We start from the raw sequence: 18558 nt of genomic DNA, 5'->3' as shown, positions 1-18558 counted from the left end.
GCTTGAATATTATCCTCAGCTAAAGACGAAGGAGGATTGCGGGGGGGGGGGGGGGGGGGGGGGGGGGGGGTCGGTTACATGAGGTTGCCAGACAGTAAACAACTTAAGTTCTTGCCTCTGGCATTGATTAAGAGTTTCTAGAGATAAGGCCATCCCCCTTCTTCCTGGCACAGAGAGGGAGGCATCTTCACAGATAGAGGTTTCCCTTAGAAATGTAAATGTTTCCCAACAAAGGGACAAGCAAATTCCACTCCTCGGAGCCTGCTTCTCATCTGTAGTTTTAAAATTAACCAGCCTAAAAATCCTCATCAAGACCACCACTGTGACAAACCACGGACCCTCTGCAAAGGCCACCACAAACACCAACTAATATTAAGCCTACGTATGTTAAGACTGAACAATCATGACTGAGCAAAGTTTTCTCTGTGTTCTACAGGAAGACTCCTTTTCAAAATATTAATAGCAGTTTTTAAAATTAGAGATGAACTCTTACAGTTGCTGTGGATGGTGTGAGGAATCATTTCACAGAGGGTTCCTTTTGGACTTTATTTCCTCTGTTATGCTTTTAGCAGCTGGGCTAAAGAGCTCTGCACCACCCAGGACTATCAAACGCTTATCAAATGTGCTCCTTTTGCTTTCAGTCCTGGTTCTGACTGTGATTGCAGGGGTGAGGTGAGCAATGTGAATGCTTCCAAGGAAGATGTATGTCAAGCAGATTAACGAGAGAAAAGCCATTTCAGATGTCATTTTCTGTTTGGTTTTATAAACAAACTATTTTAAAGAAATAAACTGAGCATAAACCAAGTCTAATTCCAGAAAAATAATACTGTTTTGGATATTATTTTAAGGACAATTTCCTCCTACATTAAATACCTACAGTTGTGCAGTCAACCCACTCAATCATTTCTGTTATTCCTCACAAGCTGGGCTTGAGGAGACCCTTTAAATGGAAGTTTACATTATATATTTCAAATAGGTCCAGAAAGATATTTAAATCATATTTCAATTTTATTTTTTTTAAGGACAAATGAAGTAGATTCTAAAAAGAATTGGATACATGCGTATTGCCTAAGAACATCTAAATATTAGAATATATCACTATAAATACAAAGATTCACAAAAAAAATCACAAGAAAGAAAATTGTGCTACAGCACTTATTTATTCCACTCGCTTTCTAAACTAACAGCCAAATGTAGGTTCTTTATGGAATGCTTTAAAATTTTAATATTTCATAGGATACAGATACTCAGAATCCAAATTTAATTGGTCTGGGATGGTGTCTGGATGATATTTTATTAAAAACTCCAAGATAATACCAATGTGCAGCCAGAGCTAACAATCTCCTAGATCGTCAGGCTGCTCAGTGCGGGGAGAACACACCTGCCAAGGAGCTGTAGGATATTATTCTTCTGGGACCCCTTTAGCACTAAAGGACAGCCAACCTCCCAACAGGAGAGAAGTCGTTTAACTATGTAGCCAGCCTGGGTCATCTGTGAAAATAGATTTGAAACATTAGTATTTCATTAGTTGGGGTTAAAAAATAGTTTAATCATTATAATATGCTTCCCTAGTTTATAACTTACATATATTTATATATGTGAAATTATACACATTTATATATACATATACGTGTATATATTATATATATCTATGTAGAGAGAGAGAGAAAAAAGAGGAATGTCAGAGTGAGGAAGGAAGGGAGAGAGGGAGACAGAGAGAGAGAGATCTAACGGGATCATGAGTATTGAAATACCGCTCTCTCTCAACAGAGTGGTTTTCCTGGACTGGGCATCTTCTAGCTGTGTTCATGCTGACTGACAGTCAGCAGTTCATTATAAAAAAACTTTGTTTTATGCAAGGAAGAATGGAATATGATGTGTTGGAGAGAAGATGAGCATAATATAACTTAATAAATCATCAACAGTACCTGATACGGACTTCTTGTAAATTAAAAACCTGATTGGTTTCCTTGTCACACATTTCCTATTGCCCACAGAAACATTTCTAAAAGTTCTTTTCTACATCACAGAATCGTCATGAAGCTGGTTGGTCCTGTCCTGGTCACTACTCAAGAGGCCTTGGGATCTGAAGAACACACAGGAGCATGGTCTGGGGTTTACCCAGGAGGTCATCTGCAGTCTCACTCCACTGAAATGCTTTCCTTCAAGGAGCCTTAGCACGTCTGGGGACACAGGGGATGCTGAGGCCATGCAAAGAAAAATGCCACTAAATTGTTTCCTAAATGGTTGGATTTATTTCAATGCTCACATACAATTGAATGAGACAAACTATTTACATAAAACATAAGTACAAAAAATATAATACAATTTATACTGTACATAATCAGGATTCTGTTATTTAGTCCCCAAAAATGTTGGCAGATAGAGATGAGGAGGGGGTTGTTATGAAAGGAAGCTTGCTGCCCAGTTAGCAGTACTCAGGATCATTCTTCATGAAGTTATTGTTTAAAAGGTGAATAGGTTTGGGTTATAGAAACTGGCAATTCACCAAGGGCAGTGAGTGAACATGACATCTTTACTTCTGTGATGATAGCTCATTTTATCTTATAAATATGTTCGTTTTCCTCAGAGTTGAGGCTAGGAGCAGGTGTGTGTTGGTTTCTGCTGACTGGTTGGGTATCTGCCCCCCGCCCCTCCCCCACTTCCCTTCTCTGAACTTCCGTGATTGATCCAGTGCAAGAGGCAACGACCTCCCTGCCTGGGCTGCCACAATCGGTGTCTTAAACTGACTTTTGGAAATAATGCATGTGTCAGGTGTCATTAACACACTTTCTTAGATATAGACCTGGACAGCTGTCAAGCGAGCATTTAAGACCAGCAAATTGATGAACAGAGTAGATAAAAGTGAAGACCATTGGAAATTTGTATTGCACATTTCTAAGAATAAGGTTTCAAAAGACACCTTGAAAATTGAACGTAAGGACTGAAAAAAAGTGTGGTGCACCCAATGGCCCTGTGAGGAAATACCCAGCAATCCACGAGCATTCGCACAGGGCACCCAAGGCTCCATCTTCTCATTCAAATGAAGGGGAAGGTAATGTTATCTTATTCTAAAAAAGCTCCAATATAATTAATATATATTGCCATTTAAAAATTAATTTTAAGGTCAGTAACTTTCTGCAGTTTACCAAGGGCTGAAGTTAGCTTTGGAGAAGGTTCAATGAAAAAAAATGAAATGATCCCAAACAAGTTTATTTTGTATCACAAAATAGCAACAGCAAACTAACACAGAATGAGCCATTTAACATTTCATAACATCTTCAAAACTCACATCAAGTGGCATAACACACAAATTTTGTTACACACCTTTGAAGAATCCTACTTGGACCAAGTTTGTGCATTTTCTTTGCAGATGATGCAGAAGTTCAGCAGGTGCTTGGGTTGAAGATTCACACTATGCTTTCTTTCAAAGTGCAGAAGTTCAAGTTTCATTTTGGCCAACAGTCAGGGTATAGGGGCAAAGCAATCAACTTTAGCACAGAAAACACTGTTAATTTTCTTAACCCAAATTAAGAGTGATAACTTTGCGAACTTGTGAAAACAGTTTTGACATTAAAAAAAGCCCAGCAGGCAATGTGCTAGGTGGCTCTCATTCCACTCACCATTTCTGTGCCAGCCGTCACCCGCCTGTGTCTGATTTTCCTGTATCTATACACTTGCCTGAAGAGGGACAGTGACAAAACCCTTTAACTTCTAAAGGCATCACATTAACATTCCTATTACAGAACAGATGCTAAGGTGTTTTTTGGAAGATGTAAAATTAAAGTGATGTCAGTTTCTGGAAGGCTGAGACTGTTTCACCTAAATTCTGAACACACCATTGCCTATCCTGGGGCCATACCCGCAGTGGGAGCAAAAATCACATCTGACGACGATGTGCTTCTTGGTCATTTTCTATTCCTGAGTTCAAGAGGTATACAAGAATGATTTTATTCGAAGTACAGCCAATCAATGCTCTGCTTTGAATTGGAACCAATAATATGCAAATGAAATAATAAATCATCATCTTAAACAAGGCACTGGCAACTTTTTATAAGAAATTAAATTATCTGCACTTATAGGGGGTGGATAACAATGCTTTTCTTAGTGACATGATAGAAGGATAATTTGGACTTTCCAGAATCAAGATTTTACTCCCAGCTCACATTTATCCAACATGTGAACCATTCTGAACTACCATTCGAACCACCATTCATAGATTTGAACCATTTGGTGTCAAATGGCCAAAGAGCTGAGAAAGAACAGGCTCTTGTTTGAACTCTTGGCCTCATATTTCTGACTAAACCTGAAGAGGTGGAATTAACTGCATTGCCCACCCAGCATGTTAGTTAAGAAATGCCATAGAGTGGTTTTCTATCTCCATTTTTCTCCTTTCAAGTTTTAAAGTGTCCTTTACTAGTTACTGTCATCATGTCAAAGTAAAACATGAATGGGAATCGGTGCTGACTCTGGTGATGGGTAACAAGCTTGATTGCTCTCTATGGCAGAACTAATATGATCTTTTAAAAACACTGAATGAGGCAGCTTTCATAAGAACAGTACACTTTGTGTCAGGCTCTGAATTTGATTTTGATGATGCTCTAAGTCCCTTTGCAGTGTGAACTATATTTTCAAAAGAGAAGAGGTTCCATTCCTGATGCTTCTGTGACATGTACCAAATATTTGATAATGCAACAAATGATCATTGAAAAAAATTTTGATCCATTTTTCTCCAGAAAATACGTGTGGTGCATCTTTAATATAATCCATAAAAAAAAAGAGTATGGAATAGTCATCTTAGAAATCCCTGCCAACAGTTCAACTTTACATCTTGTTCATTATTTTTCAATTTCCAAAAGAGAAAAGAAGCAAGGATTAAAGCAATATATTTTCCTATGTTTTACTAGGTTATCAAAATAGATAATCAGAATGCCTTGGTTGAGTATTTGTCGAATTACAAAATATCTTTAAATCAATTATTATTACTGGCCCCAATAGGGGAGAACAGCAGAAATAAATTCCACAATGGTCTCTGGTCTGCAAATATTTTATCCTACATGGTAATACACTGTGAAATGTTTGGCAGCCCCTTTTGTGCTTTTCTCAGGTCAAAGTGAATGTTACTCTATGCTCTCCCATTTTACATCCATTGATCAGAGAAGCAGAGGGCTCAGAATGGCTTTCTAGTGTCTGATAATAGATAATCATAGGTAATGAAATTTGGTAATGTGTCAACATAAATCACCAAGTCAACATAAATTACCATGAAATAATGGAGACATTAGAAAGAATGAATGTGCTGGGCATGGCCAACGAGATCTGTGAATTCCAGTTTGTATCATCTTAAAAAGAAGAGTGGAGAGTTTGCATATGACTTGATTTAGGGTCATTATTTTAATTTCTATCTTCATGGACATTGATTATCGGAGCTGAAAGACTTAGGCACAAGACGGCCACATAGAGAATGGCTGCTCTGAGGCTGACTCAGTTCATTGGATCCACCATTGGTATCTCTTTCCTCTGGATAGGTGCCCCAGAACCATCTTTTGAGATAGAAATGCTGAATTCAGTGCAGCTACCCCAAAATGCCACACACAAGAAAATCCCAGTGGAGTGTAAAGACATCCTGGGGCTAAAAAAGGTTGATGGTCATGAAGCAGTCAATGCTGACTGTGGTTTGACAGTGTTGGGGAAACATTTATAATTTATTCTAAAAGTCAGAAAAATGTCATAAAGAAGCATAAAGAAATGTGTAAACTCAAACACTATCAAGGCTGCACTTTCAGTGAGCATTAAGGAAGTGTTTACACAAGATGATTAGCTGAGTGAAGACTTGATCTATTTTTAAAATAAAACCTCCTTTGATCTTCAGTTACACGCTGATGGATTCCCTCAGGTAGCCTCCGGGACATGGAGAAGTCTCCCCGTGCTGAGACTTTGTCCATAACTGCGACGCTGGCCTGACTCACTAATTCCACCAAAGACTCCAGTGGAAACACTCAGCCACATGGGCTTTGATTCCCATGAATGTCACCCTTTGGCAGATGAATAAGGAATAAGGACACCTTTGCCTGCAGTCTGCACAGACGATCCTGGGAGAGTGCAAGGATCAGACCCACACGGACGGTCCACGACACTCGGCTTGGGAGTGACCAGGTCCCCTTCTTTTCACAGTCACCTACTTGTCTGATCTTCTCCCATGTTTGCTTCCTTTCTCTTTGGCGTCACTCCGCGAGTCGATGGGTCAGGCCCCTGGGTCACCCTGGACCATGTGGACTGACCTTCCCAGGGACAGGGGCTTCTCCGTGGCAGGGATGCCTCGCGCTCAGCCACTGTTAGTTCCTCTTCAGTTCCTTCAGAATCTCTGCCCAGCCTCCAGATAACAAGGAACCCTCTCTTTTCCCAGTGTCAATGCCTGCTCTAGTCAGAAGCTACTGGATTAGCCTTAGTGGAACTTCCCAGGGGGAGCAGGGAAGTTCAGATGCCTCACACCAGTTTCCAGGGGCAGCAGCATAGAAATACACCTAAAGCGAGCTGGGCAGATAACTGAGGAAACGCCCGAGCCTGGTGAGGGTGGGGCTTCATGGAGCACAGCCTGATCCTGCACCCCCTGAGCTCACTGAGCGCATATCACTCAGGGTGACAAAGCCCACGGTTTCATCACAGCCACTCCTCTACAGAGCTATCGTGGGAAGACCATGTGCTATGCTGCATTTGGGAATTCCGTGTTCTCCCTTCTGTAAAATGTTAGTGCACTGTAGGGGTGACATCACATGGTGACTAGTCCAGTCTGGAGAGAGGACCCTGAACCACACTGGGAACCACTTCCAAAGAATTCACGTGTGAGACTAAAGTCAGTTTCCTAAGGAAACCAGCCAAACTTCAACTGTATCCAGAAATAACCCTAGAAGTTAAACTGTGATTAATGTCATTTGATGGTAGGTTCAGAGAAGTGCAGCTTAGAAATATTAGTCTCTATTTGTGCTGCTTGGATCAAAAGGAAAGAAAAAGACAGAAGAAAGAGACAAGGAAAGAAATAAAGAAAGCAAGAAAGAAACCAGAAGGAAGAAAGGAAGGAAAGAAGGGAGGAAAAGGAAAAGAAAAAAAGATAGAGAATCAAAAAGTCACATAGAAATGTATAACGTGACCAGTGGCGGCAGCAATCCCAAACACCCCAACCTAAATAAGAGCTGGCGTATGAAGGACACCGCAGGAGAAGGGGTGGATAGCACGGTGGAAGCCAAGCCCATGAGGACCCATGCAGTAACGAGGGGTATGGAGCGATGCGTATAGACATGAGCAACAGCTGTACAGTGCTGGGAAAAGAAGAGTTACTCCACAGCTGGTTAAGATAATTAGAATATAGCTAAAATTATTCTAAACCAATGGATATTCTGTAAAATAAGAGGAAGAGAGGAATGAAGGAGGGAGGGAGGGAGAGAGAGGGAGAGAAAGAGAAGCCAGGACAGTTTTCCTCTGAATAGAATTTCAGGGAACAAAAGTGAGGGGATTTCTTGGCAGTGATAATCGCAAAGTTTATGTAATCAGTAACATGAAAATTCTGTTGTGGGGGAGGTGTTTCCCTAGTCATTGCATAAAATTGATTAAAGACCAGCTTTGATGTCATTTAGAAAGCAGTTCCCATCAAGTCCAGAGATGCTTTTCTGAAATATCCCTTTTCCTAGGGGAAATAGAATGACCTTTTAAGCTTAGAAAATATTTGGGGAAGGGATTCAAAAAACAGCTAAGATGTGCTACACAGTGAGGACATTTTTCTTACAGGAAAGTGATGAGACAGGTCGAAGCATCCGTTGAAAATACAACCCAGGAACAATGAGGAAACCATCTGGCTGAATGTCCCCTCCTGAATGTGGCCTTTGGATAGAGACAGAGCAGTCCCACAGAGCATACAAGGAATACAGGAGATGCAACAGGATCACCATTCATTTGCAATCTATCAGACCTCCCAGAGCCCACTTGGCATTTAAATTTTAATTTTAGTAGAGCTGTTTCTGCAAATTTGGGTATATGAGAATATTCTGAACTCCACGACATTCATTACTAAACATAGGATTTTCCCAATACTTTCTGAAATTCTCTCTCTAAATTGGATAGGGTAAAAGCATGTATACTGTCCGTGTATATATTTTTCACAGATCTGAAGGTCCATTTATCAATAAGAATATGTTTTAATGTCCACCCAGGCCTTTATCGCAATGCCCAGAGGCATCAGATGAAGAGTTTCAATCTTGTTCTCACTTTCAATAATTATTCAACCAACTGCCGTATGCTACTATCAGTTGTCTGTGAGTAATTTATCCTGTTTTTTTCTCTCTCTCCTGGGAACCACTATGAAAAGTATTGTAAGACCCTGAAATGCTTATCAATGATCAGTGCTCTGAACCACGGGGATCATTAAAAACATTCTCCCAGATACCCCAGTTTCTCAAGGTACGTCTTGAAATGCTGTTGCCTCCATGCAGGGAGAAGTGGGAGTGAGTGGACTGGAAGGCAGCACTGAGATAAAAACAAAGGCACCAGAGCTAAACATCTCCTCCTCACCTGACCTGGAGGCAGCAAATGACAGCTTGGTACTTGGGGAGCACTTCAGTATGTACAGCGACAAGCTGCAGAAAGCCAGCGTTACACATCATTAATGCTCTTGGTAGGGGCTGACTGCCATACACCAGTTCTATCAGAGAGGTGGAAAATAAAAGTAGCTTTTCATTACATATCAGTTCTTTCAATACTTTCCATAATACAGACAATAAAAAAGTTGTTTTCAATTATGTTTCAGTACTTTCAATTCTTTCTTCATTGGCATGATGAATGTTCAAGATTTTTCTCTGCAGGGAGAGAAGAGGTGTAGAGTGTACCCTCTCAATAAGTGGTTATTTGATAGACTGGCTCTTCAGGACATTTCTGTGGATGAGACAGGTAGGTAGGCTGAAATCCAAAAGTTAGAATAAGGCTAGTTTTGCAGCAACCTGCAGAACACTTTCCCCCTCATTATGGTCTGTCCTCTGCTCTTTATGCTCACCTCCCCCAGTGATAGCACAGTTACTGCATCAAGACCAATGGTGGAGTGTCTCATATCATCACCTCTGCAGGTGAAAGTCAGATTGAATTCCTGGGCCTCCTCAGGAAGAATCATTCCAAATCCAAACTAATAAGTTGCTTCCAAGAATTCCACAGTATTATCCAGACTGGAAAGACAGGAGATCTGTGGTGAATAACTATATGGCCACATTCATATTCTTCATTTTATCAATATTATGGACCTCTTTGTAGAGGGGTAGGGGGCTTTCATATAAAGTGCCTACTTTCTTGAATTAAAACATCATGAAGATTTAAGTTCAAGAGCAAGAAGACGTTCATATTTCTAAAGACTCCTTCCAATGTGGGTGGTACATTTATTAAAAAGCGCAAGAAAACAACCGACTTGTTAGAAAAATGGACTGAACACAATAAAAAACTTCACACCATGGCTCACTCAACAATGATCAAGTATTGTAGAGCAGATTTTCACGATGTCATATTTAGATTTTTGTTGCTTTCAAAGACATCTATTTTTGGCAGCAATGGGACACTCGTGGCTTGAAATGCACTTGAAATGTATCCAAACTTCATCTTTGAAGTCTCGGAAACATGGGCAGTCATGGAGCACAGGCCTTGAGGAACTGGGGTATTACAAGAAGCCGAAAATATAAGAGCTATTAGTACTCATCATAATTATTGAGATCTGTAAAGTAGGCGTTAGAATAGGTCTTCCCAGTGAGATGTGGGTTGAAGTATTTGTTTCTTTCCTCCAGGATCAAGTTGTTTTTGTTAAATGCCTGTAAAATATAAAAGAAAAGATTTAAGAATACTCAGTAAGTAGTATTTCAGAAAGAAAATATAATTAGGAGACAATTGTGTTGAAATTTGAGCTCTCTCCAAGACTCCGTTATTCTAAAATGTGTTTTCTCACTTTCTTGCTTCCTCACATTATTTACCTTACTGAGCTCTTGCCTCAGAACTAGAATGAGGTTGGCAGTTTTTGATGTCTCCCAGTCGATTCTTGAACTTCAGTCAGGAAGTCTCCAAGAGTTAGAAAACCTCAAGCTAAACCTCCAGGAAAGCTAAAGCTCTAGTGATTTCAAATTATCAAACACTGAATGTTACCAAATACAATTGAGGGATGTTTAAGCAGCTTCCTGATTGCCATGGATAGGTACGTTGACAAGAGATTTTGAAGGAACTTAAGTCAATGTGTGAAATTTCAAATGACATAATTTCCTTTTATTTTCTTCACTTGTTAGAAGGTGACCAGTGTAGCCACTTCTGACACAGATGCCCTTCCTCATTAATAGTCATTAAAGCCATTTGTACTTTCAAAGAGCTGAACTATCCCAAGTTGAGGGTAAATATAAAGAGGATCAAAATAAAGCTGTAGGATGACAGGCAGAGGCCAACTGTCCGGGACTAGTCTGGGCAAGGTATCAGAAGAAAGTTCTAGAAGGATTCATTAGAGACTAGGTAGAGGTCAGTGCTTTCCAGGTCCTCTGCCCTCATAGCAGCAAGATTTCTGATGATCTTAAGTGGCTACCGGACCTTAAGTGAGAACAGAAGACCAGTTAAATTATCTTCAGATGCTCAAAGTCACAGTGCCCACAGATGAGCTGATGGGTTGGAATCACATTTAGAGGAGCGCCATTCCTGGGTTCCAGACGTTTGTTTGGATAGTTCTTGCTTATAGAAGGAGCTCGTGTTTCTCCTCATACTCTGGGAGCTCTGTTCTGAGAGGGCACGTGGGGCATGTTATTAATTCCTGATGCTTCATTCCCCAGCTCTGTCATCTGATTAGTATAAGGTGCTGATGGATTCTCGATCCTGCTGTAAGCAGGATCCATGGGTAAAAGTCAGTGGGCTTTGTCTCTGTCTAAGTGGTGAAGAATGGGGGCCTCGTGGCAGGGAGGAAACAAGTGAGGACACTGTGGCTCCCAAGACATAAGACCTTCCAATCACCTGCAGTTGTAAAGGCTGAGGATATTCAATATTCCCACAGGGGGAGGAAACTGAACTTCAAAGGAAACTGTCATAGCAGAGAGAGGGCATCATAATACTCCCTAGGAATGTTAATGGGAACCACCAACTGAACAGGAATTTTGAAATTTAGATAACTTAGCTCATGAGAACTTCATTCATGTGGGTGGTAGGGGAGGTTGGGCGCAGTAGACAAGAGCCCTTGATATCTTCCCAGCTACTCTCCTGGCCTCTTGTGTAGTCATGGTAAGAACAACAGCTATGATGTGCTGAGTGCTGGGCCTTATGCACCTTAGTCCACTTAAACCTTACAAAAATGATATGAAAGGATGTATTGATATACCCAATTTAAAGATGAAGAAACTGAGGTTCAAAGAACTAAGTAATTTGTACTCTGAACCAGGATGCAAACTGCCTCCAATAAAAACCACGTTTATTTTACCAGGCACTGTTCAAGGCATTTTCTATAAAATACCTCATTTGATTCTCATTATTCCCAATTTATTGAGGGGAAAATGGAATCTCAGTGAGTATGAATAACTGGCATAAGTTTACCCAGATGGTAAGTGACTCATGAACCCAGACTTATCAGATCCAAAGCCAACACCCTCTCCATCCCTTCTTCCTTACAACAAGAGGAAGACTTGGTCATTTACTCTAAATATATGAGTCAAACACTGGATTAATCACCCACTGGAAAATTTAACAAAATACATCACCCCACATCAGTCACACACACTTTTCTGTTATGCAAACCTGAAGAACCTTCATTATGCTTGAAAAGTATGTGGAGATAGTCTTTATAATAATGTAACAATTTTTCTCAGGATGCTATCCTGGTGACCCCTGAAATGGACCTGTAGGTCTGCTGCCCAACTCTGGTCCTCATTCTGTTGCCCAGAGTGTACAAGTCCTTGTCCTGGAGCTCTTCTCTTTGAAAGACCTCTCTTTGGATGTGGAAGGCACCATGGAGGCAGAGGTGGATATTGACCAATGACCCAATATTTTTCTGGCATTTTATTTGTTGCTGTTCCTATGTTCTATTATTAACTTAATTCCCAATAGGAGACGCCATCTTTTCTCAGGCAAAGTAAAGCTAAAAAGGCCGTTAATCATAAGGGGGCCTTCTACCTTGCCCTCCGACCATCACCTGCTCCACCCCCACTGAGTTTTGCCAACAGCCCTCAGGGTCCACCTGCCTTCTTTGCACACCTGGCTGCAGCAGTCACTGCTAATCCCTTACCTTGATGGCCTCCACCGAGTCATACTTGTCCAGTTTGTTGATGTGGTTAGTTATGCTGGTGTTGAGAGGGGCAGGTGCAACCGGGTGGATGACAGTGGCATCGTGGGATTGCTGTTGGTACCGCTGGCAGTAGGTGTAGACAAGAAGTGTAAGAAGGCAGCCCAGGATAGAGCTGCTCAGCCCAACAGCAATCATGTGGAACATGTTGAACTCTGGGAAGACAGCACCAAAAGTGATGCTACACCGGAAAAGAACACGCTACCCAACAGCTCAGTGCACTTAGATGAGAAGCCTCGTACCCATTCCAAAGTTCACAAAATCATAGGACTTTCCTTTGAAATGTCATAGCCACCAAGACACTTCTCCACAGTGAGCACAGCGTATTTTAAGTAAATGCTCTTACGGATTATAATCAGTCTTGGTGATCATCTTAGTATGCTAGCAGAAGCTTTTTCTGTTTTTCTTTAAAGGCTTGTACAAGACTCTTCTTCTGTTTCAAGCGCAGCATGATCTACAGTCTATGGGGTTTCTAGGGAACATTTTTTCCATGTTCCTTAACAGGCTGAGTGTCCCTGCATACAGCATGGCTGCGTCCCATGAACAAAGCGAGAATGAATTTATTGTTTCCAATTACTGCTCACCTGCAAACCAAGCTATTTTCTCCCTCTCCTTTATCATTTCATTTATTCAAACATTTGTTCCAATTACATACTTCTTATGTTTTCCATTACAGGTCCTCCTCAGCTTACAATGGAGTTACATCCCAAGAAACCCATTGTGAGTTGAAAATATTCTAAGTCAAAAATGCATTTAATACACATGACCTACCAAACATCATAGCTTAGGCCAGCCTCCCTTAAAGGTGCTCAGGACAGTTACATTAGCCTACGGTTGGGCAAAATCATCTCACACAGAGCCCATTTTATACTAAAGTGTGGACTATCTCATGTAATTGATTGAATACTGTACTGACAGTGACAAACAGAATGGTTGGACGGGTGCAGAATGGTTGTCAGTGTTTCAGTTGTTCACCCTCATGATGGTGGGGCTGACGGGGAGCATGGCTCGCGGCCCCTGCCCAGCATCACCAGACAGGATCAGACCACGTGTCGCTAGTCCAGGAAAAGATCAAAAGTCAAAATTTAAAGTATGGTTTCTACAGAATGTGCATCAATTTCGCACCATCGTAAAGTCAAAGAACTGTAAACTCAAACCATCGTAAGTCAGAGACCCTCTGTATATTTTTTGAATATGAATATACACACATTGTATAACATTAGAAAGTGCAAAAGGGTATACAAGAACAAGGTCTTTTCTCTTTCCTAGAGGGAAATATTGTAACCAGTTTCTCCTGTGCTCTTCCAGAGATATTCTGCACACTTACGTGCTCTGAGTGTGCGTGTGTGTGTAAATATTGTCCCGTGTACCATTTTTTTCACTTATATTATATTTTGGAGACCTTATAAAGAAAATGTCCTACTCCAAAGAAATAGAGGATTTGTGTCAAAGGAATAAAATATGATCTTTTTTTTGGTGAGGAAGATGGTTGCTGAGCTAACATGTGTGCCAATCTTCCTCTACTTTACATGTGGGACACCACCACAGCAAGGCTTGATGAGCAGTGTATAGGTCTGCACCTGGGATCCAAACCTGTGAATCCTGGGCCACCAAAGCAGAGTATACAACAAACCTAATCACTATGCCAGTGCACCAGCCCCTAAACCATGATCTTTTAATGGTCATGAAGTGATTCTCTTTTTACATATTATTTTTTCTATTTAATAGCATCTTTAAGTTATTTTCCCTGAGTTATAACACAAGATGTTGAAAAAATGAGCTGACATGGACTTATGTCTCTAATATAGCATGGGCTTGAGTGATATCAAGGGAGCAAAATCAAGGCCCAGGTAATCTCTGAGAAACAACTGTAAAAAAATAAGTATTCATTGTGTCCTGATATAATGCTTTGCAATTAAAGTTTCTACTTTTCAGGGAATAAAAACAACATTTGGCCAGTGCTCATGAAGCTGGGATTAGTGAAAATCAGGTAAAGCCGAACACAGCCTCATTTCTCCTATGCTGTGTTGGCATTTTATGGCTAACCTGTTGCTTCAGTGCTACTGGCCTTATGTCCCCATTGCACAGGGCACAACCTGAGGATCTGGACTTCTTCCCAGGGTGTCCCCTCCAAGCACTACCAAAGGGCCCAGTGTCACCCATGCTCTCCCATATCTGTCCACCATGCACTCAAATGAGACCTTGGAGATGCCTACTAGTCATACCATGGACCCCAGCTGAGTCCCCAGGGCACAGAGCGAGGCCCCCAGGGCTCTTGGGGAAAAGAGACTTGCAGGTTTGTGCCCGGCACCCAGGTCCTGGGGTATCTGCACCTTAACCTCCCAGCCTCCTCCCCAAGGACTCTCTGAGCTATTTTTACCTTCCCTGTGATCCACAGCAGAGGTGAAGTACCCCTTGTCTGTCCCTTAACCCTGACTTCTCCCTCTAAGCTGTGCCCCTTTGCTGCTCCCAGACACTGTGCTCCAGGGACCAGGGGCCCTGAGAGATGGATTCGAGTCCTGAGGTGGACGGACAGAGAAGTGCAGAGAGGCTGCCTCCTCCTGGGTTTTCTGTGAGCTGTAACCAAGACATTTCCACTTGCATTGAGACTCTAAATGAACACGATCCTTAACACAGGCATCCAGTGTCTTCAGCACCAGGAGATGGATGATACAGGAGGACATTACATAACAGTCCACAAGTATCAGCCACTTCCTGACATCCACCTCAATTTCTCACTTCCTGATTACGTGGTCAATGGTTTAACAAAGTGAAAGGAATTCACAAATCTTGGCCTTTCCCAAGTTTGTCAGAGGCCTCCAGAGCTGGACAGCTCCCAACCTGTGACGGTTGAAGAAAGCGTCCATGGCATCCCACCAGCCACCACCAGAAGTTTTTAGTATAACGTAAAGCCGTACTCAAGATAAGCAAAGGCTGATTTCACATGTGTTGTCATTTCTGATGTCATTTCTTCATAATTTAGCTGTGTGGACTCCCCAGGGTCAATGTCATGCTCAGATAAAAATACTTTCTGCTGCACTGAGAACACATTTTATTATAACATATGGAAGATGTATGATGCTCTCCATATGCAGATACTTTGTCATTAGTCAAATGAATCATTTCTGCAGGTGCCTGGGGCCAGCTGACATCTTTATGAGGATTATATAGTCTCTGTGTCTCATGCAACTAAAAATAGCTCTCTAAGTTGAAAAATTTCAATAGGCTTACATTTTTCTGCATAGGGAAAAAATAGTGCCTATTAAATCTCTTTTGAATCTGCTTAGTGTGGCTCTTTGCTTTGAATATGCTTTTTTTTTGGTGTTGCTTTTGGTCAGTAAAGCTAGACTAGAGACCAACTACTCAGTTGGTTCAACTGGCTGATTTTCTGTGCAAAGTTCAATTGATTTTTCAACAAACTGAAAAAGACTTCTGTGTTGCCTTCCTATCCATCCCAAAACATCCTTGCTAGGTACTTGTTTTTACCAACCAGCCCTATAATCAGTCCATCCGACTGCTTACCTGCCTATTCCGATGTGTCAATGTCAGCAGCTTAAAGAGCTAAAAAACCAGTTCTGAAACTGCTGAGTAATTAAAGTCTCTGATTTAATACATAGTGTCTTAAGGCTTGATTTGGGGTTGGGCAGCGAGGGCACAGCTGGCTCCGACAAACACAAGCAGCTTTTTAGGATGGCAGGGCTTTGCACCATGTTCTCTGGGTGCTCACAGCCTTGAAGGACTTCCACACAGTAATCTTGTAGGGCCGACCTGGGAAAGCAGTTTCCAAACCTCTGGTAGGCATGGAAGGCCAGTCAGCTCTGCAGGGGCATCAGCTGTTTGACTCCCAGGTTCTGTCTTGGCCTCCCTCGGGATGGCAGCACCCCTCCAAACTCCGCTCCATTCTTAACTTACGCTGCTCTGAGAGCAGCAAATGGCCCTGGACCCTGGATATCACCCAAGAGTGTCACCTTCCCAGGGCTGCTATGGCTCCAGGCCCCCAAACACAATCCTCCCTGACACCTGGTACTAGGACCCTTTTCCTGTGGTGCTTCGGGCTTAAAGCTCACACTCAGATGCCCCGGCCTGGATCCAAACCCTGGCTCCACCGCTGACTGCATCTGTGAACTTCGGCCACAGGGACCTCATCTCTATGACCCTCACAGTCCCCATCTACAAAATGCAGGTAAAAAATACATGGCTGCTATCCCTTTTCTACAATTCCCCAAACCAAAATCTTTTAAATTGTTTTTTCATCACTCATCTGGCAGCAAAGTATGACCTGACCTGATGCATTTGCTGCAGAACTGCCCAGAACTGCCAGGAGGAACACTAGCACCTTCACCTTGCTTGCATTTCATGGCTGCATCATTAAAGAGATTGGTTACAGAGCGTGGCCCCAGACCCTACAGGGGTGTTATGTAACATGCAGTGCATGCCCCATATTACCCATCTATAGTCGGAAAATTTCTGAATCCCAAACCCTTCTCTATCTCCAAGAGTTTTACATAAAGAACTGTGGGCTGTGGCCTCCATGAATGCTCTTTGTGAGGATCAAATAGGATCCTTCTTGTCATTCAATACAGTGTCTGCACACAGCAACTGATCTAAAGATATTAAGAGATACTTATGGCTTGAGTACTTTTATGTGAACGGGCATACATTCAGCTTGCAGCTGTGTCCCAAGTTAGTGACTCCCGGTCTCTGAACTCACTGAACTGACCTAGGTCAGGCACTAGACATTGCCTTTCTCAGGCACTGGGGTCTCTTATAATATGACGTCTGGTTCCAGGGGGGCTGAGGCCGAGTGCCCATTGTAGGCTCAACACCCTTCACAAAACTGGCAGAGTGAGTGCTCAGTGAAGATTATTGAATGAATGGATTCACAGATGGATGACTAAATGGATAGATATGTAACAGATACTGTAATGTAACAGATACTGAAATCTTAATGTAGTTAATAACGCTAAGTACATTCCTAAAACACACCCGTGAAACTCCAGATTCCATCGGGACACAGGGATAGACCAAAGTCCTTTGGGCTGAGCTGTCTGGGACTACTCCGGTGGAATGGATCATGCCAGGAATGATTATTTATAAGTCATCACTCCCACATACGAAGAAGCTGGTCTTATGTGTGGATATTGGCTCTGACCAGCAAAGGTGGACAGGGCTGGGTTTGATCAAAGGACAGTCAGCCCCCTCCCATACAGAAGAAATAGAAATAGATGATCAAGTCCAAATTTATCATGGGTTTGAACCAGATAATGTGATTTTTGTCATTCAGTGCTGTGGGAAGTTTGAAAACATACCTCTAGAGATATAGGTATAACCTTTCACCCATTACAATTCTGTCATTTCAGCAGTCTGGAGATTTGAGGCTGGCTGCCATATATTTGCACCATAAATTTAAACAAAATGCTCAAATTCTGTTTTACTCATGGGAAATCTAACTATAGCTAATATCAGGATCACTGGTTCATAAAGTTTACATCCATCAGAATAACCTCAAGGGCTTATTAAACCACAGAAGGCTAGACCTCACTCAGAGAGGATCTGATTCTGTAGATGGAGGTGGAGCCTGAGAATCCGCATTTCTATCAAGATCCCAGGCAATACTTAAGGTTGGTGTAAGGCCCCCCCGTGAGAACCACTGATCCAGAGGTCATATATTGACCCTTAACATTCATACTACCAAAGTATAAAGTGTTTGGATCCAGGAGTTTTCCAGTCTGTTTTTCTTCGCTGACAGCAGAAACATCGTGTGAAACATATGGGAAGAGCAATGATTGGAAAATATCAGAAATCAATTATAAATTAATTAAAAAGAAGAACTTACCTCCACACCTTTTCTCTTCTACACTGCTGGATCTCGCGACAGATACTTCTGGAAAAGCAAAAATCCAATCACAATACGAAAAGAGTGTTGGGAAGGAAGACTGCATTAATGATTCATTTACAAAACATCTAATGATTTTGAGTTTTATGTGTCAAGTTTCCAAAAACTTGATTAATTGTTTAAAAACATTGTATTTATTTCTTTGTTTTTTTTTTAACCAATCTGGCTGTATTTGGTCAAGGTCACCTTGATTGGGAAGGGGTGAGATTCATTATTACGGAAAGAAAATGCTATGGTCCCTTGGGCTGAAACCAGGGCACTAGCTTCAAAATAAGGCCAGAGTATGTGCTGATTTTCTGTAACAATGTATTCTGCCAGCTGTGGAACCCCACAGGGT

The 18558-nt window shown here is 41.7% G+C and overlaps 1 protein-coding gene across 2 annotated transcripts in view; it reads right to left on the bottom strand.

The window, feature by feature from the left end:
- Positions 1 to 2232: 2232 nt before the first annotated feature.
- The window catches only part of SEMA5A (semaphorin 5A), a 460360-nt gene continuing 444034 nt past the window's right edge, over positions 2233 to 18558 (bottom strand). For both annotated transcript variants that reach the window (XM_070246052.1, XM_023625852.2), the window contains 3 exons: positions 18162 to 18209; positions 12269 to 12480; positions 2233 to 9836 (listed from right to left, as the gene is read on the bottom strand). In XM_070246052.1, coding sequence (XP_070102153.1) covers positions 9717 to 9836; positions 12269 to 12480; positions 18162 to 18209 — 380 coding nt within the window. In that variant the 3' untranslated portion in view covers positions 2233 to 9716. The remainder of the gene's footprint in view (positions 9837 to 12268; positions 12481 to 18161; positions 18210 to 18558) is intronic.

The sequence above is a fragment of the Equus caballus genome, chromosome 21, assembly GCF_041296265.1.
Source record: "Equus caballus isolate H_3958 breed thoroughbred chromosome 21, TB-T2T, whole genome shotgun sequence".
Lineage (NCBI taxonomy): Eukaryota > Metazoa > Chordata > Mammalia > Perissodactyla > Equidae > Equus > Equus caballus.
Note: the sequence above shows the minus strand (reverse complement) of the source record. Positions and strands in the feature narration are given on the sequence as shown.